Here is a 5,394-nt window from a genome sequence, read left to right as displayed (position 1 = left end):
TCAATGAGTACAGGTGTTTCATTGTTATCATCCAGTCATGTTTCTGTGAGAAACATAGCATCAATATTGTTCTCAGTGATGAAGTCATTAACTAAAAGTCCCTTTGCTGATAGTGATCTTATATTTAGCAGAGCCATCTTAAGTGTCTTGGGGGTAGATAATTCCACAGCTTGAGGTTGCTTAAAACAGGAGATTAATCAGAGATTTGATTTTAGGGCACCATGTTTCCTTGCTATTGTTCTATTAGTAATTCTAACAGGGATGCTCCTGTAGTTTACCGCCAGGGGGCCAGGCGCTTTCTGGAGAGTGACAGGTTTATTAATGTCTGGGCCCCTGTCTCAGACGTCAGAGATACAGAGTTGATGTTGGTCTGATTGTTTTGTTGGGCCATAATCAGGAGGTTCAGAACTCAAGCATGCTTTTTTGGGAACTTAAGAGAGACGGAACTTGTAGAACTTGTAGATCCATTTTCTCTGTAAAGTTAAGGAACATCAGTTATATTGAGCTATCCTGTGTTCTAGTATTGTCCTGAGGAGACAGGTCGTCCGTTGAACCGACTTGTCTCACAGTTGGTATAGGGCTGTTCTCGCTCTTTTTTTTGATGTTGTTATTTTACTGCAGTAGTGTCCTTTATTTATTGTTCTATGCAGCACATTGGTCATGTGGCTGTTTAAAAGTGCTTTATAAATAAAGCTTGATTGGACTGGATTCTGATAAGAGCCTTCAAACGCAGGCAACACATCACTCACTGTCAAAGACCCTTTGTCACAGTCACTATTAAGTCCCAAGAGTAAAGCCAAGTTCAGACCAACACCAGAGATGAAAACTGAAAAAGAAATACCTTTAAAGCAGCAAAGCATAATAACTAATGTAGATATGGGATTAAATGTCTTATTTTTTGTTCTATATGTGAATTTTTTTTTTTGCTTTGTTGTCTTTCTACAAACTAACAGCTAAACGAACAAGAGGAGCGGTTGGTAGGAGTCGTAAAGCGTGTTGGTGTGTATTTGCATACCCATGCAGAGGCTCGTCTTCGTGCTGCCCTCTGGTGCTGCTCCAGCAGGTTGTTGAGCTGCTCCCAGAGCTTCTTCAGAGCCTGGCTGGTGGAAAGGCCCAGAGTCACCCCATTCTCCTGCAAAAACACAGGACAACAATTTATTTGTGCACCCATTTTAAATAAGGCTCGACTTATTTAACTGGAGGACTGGTTATCTGCTGCCATTTACTGTTGGAGACGCTGCATTTTAAACTGGTTGGATGCCTACTGCTGTTCTTGCAGCGTCACCAATAACGACTGTGGTTTTAAAGAAACGAGATTCAGTCCAAAGATAACCATCTGTGGTGGAAGCAGAGAAAATGTGATGAAAATGCTCGCCACATCATACAATAACGTCTCACACCAGTAACTGGTATCAGTGCTCCCCCACTGTGTGATAAAAATAAACTGAAACAAGGAGGAAGTCAACAACTTCTATGCAAACTAAAAAGCGATTGTCCTCTGGTCACAAATTATAGGTCTTACAGAGGAACCTGGATTTTAATATGTCATCTGTTTTTGTAGCAGCGGGCTACAAAAATAAAGAAAACCTTTGATCCATATGATACACCAGTTATTACTAAATACAACAATTTCCTCAAAACACAGAGTTCAGCTTTCACGTCTTATATCCCACGCAGTCAGACTATAAATAACTTCCATGTTCCGAGAACTGCAAAGCCTCCAGACAAAAGTAAACAAGCAGAAACGCAAAGAGCCATGAAAACTCAAGCCCCGAACCACAGAGGAATGGACCCGACTATCTGACCTGGGATCCTTCCCAGCAAATTACAAACAAGAAAACATTCATACGCGAAAACAAAAAGTTCACTTTTACTCTCAGTTCAGTCAGATAGTGTAACACATACCATGATAAATTTACTACAGACTGCCTCTTCGTGAATCGAATCAACTCATGGGCGATATGGCAAAAATGTCATATCACAATTTTGTTTTTATTGTAAATTTTTTTTTTTTTTTACATAAATGTTTAATTATTGATTTTTATTGTGTGCATTACTTTTCATTCAGCTAGGCTATGACCTGGGTACAAGTGATGAAGAGCAGCGAGAAAAGAGTCTCCCTCATAAATACCGGACTTTCTGTTCACCAGTCTATGATTTCTAACTCATTATATTTGACAGATTCACTGACTTTATCCTCATATTTGGACTGTGGCTTTGTTCGGTTCTTTGTTTATTTTTTAGTCATATGATCAAATTGGGCCCACACCAGTCTTGCTGCTCGATCCGGTCGATGCCCCGGCCAATATGAAGCACAAACTCCTACCGGTGACCTACTTTGTCAGCCAGGCTGCAAATGGCGCACAGCAAGTTACAAATGTACTTTACAACGCAACCACACTATTTCCCCATTTAAAAACATAGCCCTAACACGAAGATATGACAAATTTTAGGCTAAATTAAAATTTCTGAACACATTTCAACCAGTTTGGGCAATTTTACTAACTAGTGCCAAGTATAATGGACACTTAATAAGTCCATAAGACCTATCCGTGCCCTACAGTCCATACTACAATGTCTCTGCTCTGATAGATCATCAACAAGGTTAAATAAAGTTATATTGTCCACTCCTACTCCACCAAGTCATTGTTTTGCAGCTTTGGTCACTTCAAACTCAACCCTCTTAGGTACGAAAAGAAGTCGTCTGCCACAGGTCTCTTAATACCCACTGCTGCTCCACTTTCTCTTGTCTCAGATTGACGTTTGTCCACTTCATACCTACGATGTCACAGTTTTGTGCCCACACTGTCATAGATTCATAACCATCTTGGCAACAACATTGCTGATTTAATCTATTGGTGTACACTTTAAAATTGAGATAAACAGATTTGGACTAGCTAATATTGTTATTATTATTATTATTATTATTATTATTGTAATTATTATATGATGTGGTTAGGCCTGGGCATCCAAGAATGTAGCTCCAGTTTAATAACATCAGAAACAAGACAAAATAAATTTTCAAAAATCTGGTTCTTTTTAAATCAGGCATTAAGCTATGAAGAAGAAAAAATAGGGCAATATAATATATTTGCCTAAAAAAAACAAGTAGCTCTTTCTGTAGTTCATACAAGCAGCAGCTGCATCCATCAAGAGTAACATCATTAAGATAAAATAATAAAGAAAAAAAAATAGGAGTTCCATTTTAGAAACAAGCTGTCAGGATGAAAGTGAAGCCTCCTGTGAGTTGATGCTTTCATCGAATCTACATTTAAGAAAGAGGTGATGATGCTGCAGAATCTGATCCAAACTTTCCTCCCTAATGAGTTACAGACGACAGAACCCAGCATCACTGCACGGTGCCAGCTGGACTTTAACTCATTTTCTACTGGGCTCAGCCTCATTCAGCCCACGTCAGATCAGCACCACGGTGGGACGTTTTTTTCCCTTTTGTTGTCATTATTACCGCCATTTTGAATGTCTTCAATCCGTGTTTACTGACTGAATATTTGCTTCAAGCTTTCTAATCTAGATCCAGGAGTGTTAGACAATTCTGGCCCTTTATCTAATCTCCACCCTTATCTCAAAGAAGATAAAGGTGGAAGTCAGTTGTGGCTGGGGGAGTTTTCTCCAGGGGGGGCTAGAAGTCCAAAATAGACATATACCAAAACATATACTAAGGTATCACACCAGTGTATTTACATGAATTAAAACAACAAAAGCAACATTAGAATGTAGATATAAATGCACAAGTGCTTCCGGAACACACCCTTATTTTTCAAAACTTTACAGGAGAAAATACGTCAAAGCTTGTTTTATGGTGAGACTGAAGCAATATTTATGTCATCATACAGATGCTTTGAATGTTAATGTTGGATATTAGAACCAGTGCTGATCGACCAAGGGGGGTCTGGGGACCCTCCCCTAGAAAACTTTAGTTCATCGGATATGCCTTTTTCCGGGCATTCAGAACATGGCTGGAAGAGTGTTTGAAGAGTCCAAAACCAGCAGTTTCCAAAAAGTCCTTCCAAAAATTGTGAGAATTTTTGGAAGGACTGGACATTTTTGTGAATAAAATGAAATTTTGCATCTTTATGAAAATCTGGGATAACACAGGGACTCTTCCAGGCAAACGTTTGCAAAATACAGCGATTAAAGCAAAAAAAAAAAAAAAGCTTTTGACTGAACTTTCTACTCTACACTAAATCATATGCCCCCCTGGAACACATTTGAGAGCTTTTTTTCTGCGTATCGGTCCCTTCTCAAAGGTTTTCATGTAAAGAGGAGTATACTGTGTACACGCCCTTAGTCAAAGTGCACAGTATAGTGCTCTCTAATGAATTGACATTCAAGGTATAAGACATACATCCAATAAACAACTCCGCTAAATCAATGGCTTTAATGGGACCACGACAAAAAACATGTTTATTTTTTCCTTCTGACATTTGACACCAATTATCAAATTTAAATTCTAAACATTTTTTTTTTAAATCATTTTATTTTTAAAAGAAACGGCATATGGATTTTCTGTCTTGACCTAAACAGAAACAGGTATTCATTTGCTTATTTATGCAATATTTTTCTGGAACACTGTCCGGATTGTAGCAACATTACTTTAATAAAACATTCTGCTCTTCTTTATGAAAAAAGTCTCAGAGTGAGGTTTTTTTATTTTACATGAGTATTGATATATTCTCTGTTAATCTTACATCATAGTAAACTTTTCAGATCCCTAAAGACCTAACCTGAGTGTCAGAAGCAACAAATTAAAACCATTTTTGGAGAATGAAAACAAAACATTTTTCCAGTATTTTAGCAATAAATTGAATGTCAATGACTTTCTGTTTTGAGAGTACCCTAAACAAAACTTTGGAGTGCCATGAATCTCCCTAAGGACCCATCTGTCCAGTAGACAATCCCCAACTGAGACGCTACACCGAACACCCAAACTCACCTGCTTTTTATCTTGCGTCTCCATGGCGACCCCGACTACTCCACATGCTCCGCTCCGTACGCTGTCACCTGACAGAGGCCTGTCAGCGAATGCCCCACACTTCAGTCGCTCAGCAGGATCCCTCTGGGTTCACTGCCTGCAGAGGCTGCACATCAGGTGGATCAGATCAGGCCCGAGGAGGCCGGAGGTCCCCAACCTGGCAACACCTCCTGGGGGGAACACAATACACCTGCAGCAAATAGACGGGAGGAGGGGCCTCTGGGAAATTATTTGGTGCTCAGGTGCTGAATAGATGTCCTCTTCTTAACACCCATGTAGAAGCCTGTAGACAAACAATAAATAAAAAAAAACATATTGAGATCAAAGAGGGTCATGTTATCTTTCTCTGAAACTTATATTGCTGTTCTAAAAAATGTGAGCGTGTGTGTGTGTGTGTGGGG

General features: G+C 39.3%; 1 protein-coding gene across 3 annotated transcripts in view; it reads right to left on the bottom strand.

Annotated features, from left to right (window-relative positions):
* tmem94 (transmembrane protein 94) overlaps positions 1-5,394 on the bottom strand; it is a 40,736-nt gene that overhangs the window by 31,262 nt on the left and 4,080 nt on the right. For all 3 annotated transcript variants that reach the window (XR_005234276.1, XM_017437046.3, XM_017437047.3), the window contains exons 2-3: positions 4,955-5,276; positions 1,016-1,132 (exon numbers count right to left, since the gene is read on the bottom strand). Coding sequence is in view for 2 of the 3 variants with exons in the window: in XM_017437046.3 (XP_017292535.1) it covers positions 1,016-1,132; positions 4,955-4,978 (141 nt within the window). In the remaining variant the exon portion in view is untranslated. The remainder of the gene's footprint in view (positions 1-1,015; positions 1,133-4,954; positions 5,277-5,394) is intronic.

Source organism: Kryptolebias marmoratus, linkage group LG17, assembly GCF_001649575.2.
Source record: "Kryptolebias marmoratus isolate JLee-2015 linkage group LG17, ASM164957v2, whole genome shotgun sequence".
Classification (NCBI taxonomy): Eukaryota; Metazoa; Chordata; class Actinopteri; order Cyprinodontiformes; family Rivulidae; genus Kryptolebias; species Kryptolebias marmoratus.
The sequence above is the reverse complement of the archived record's forward strand: the minus strand, read 5'-3'. Positions and strand labels throughout refer to the sequence as shown.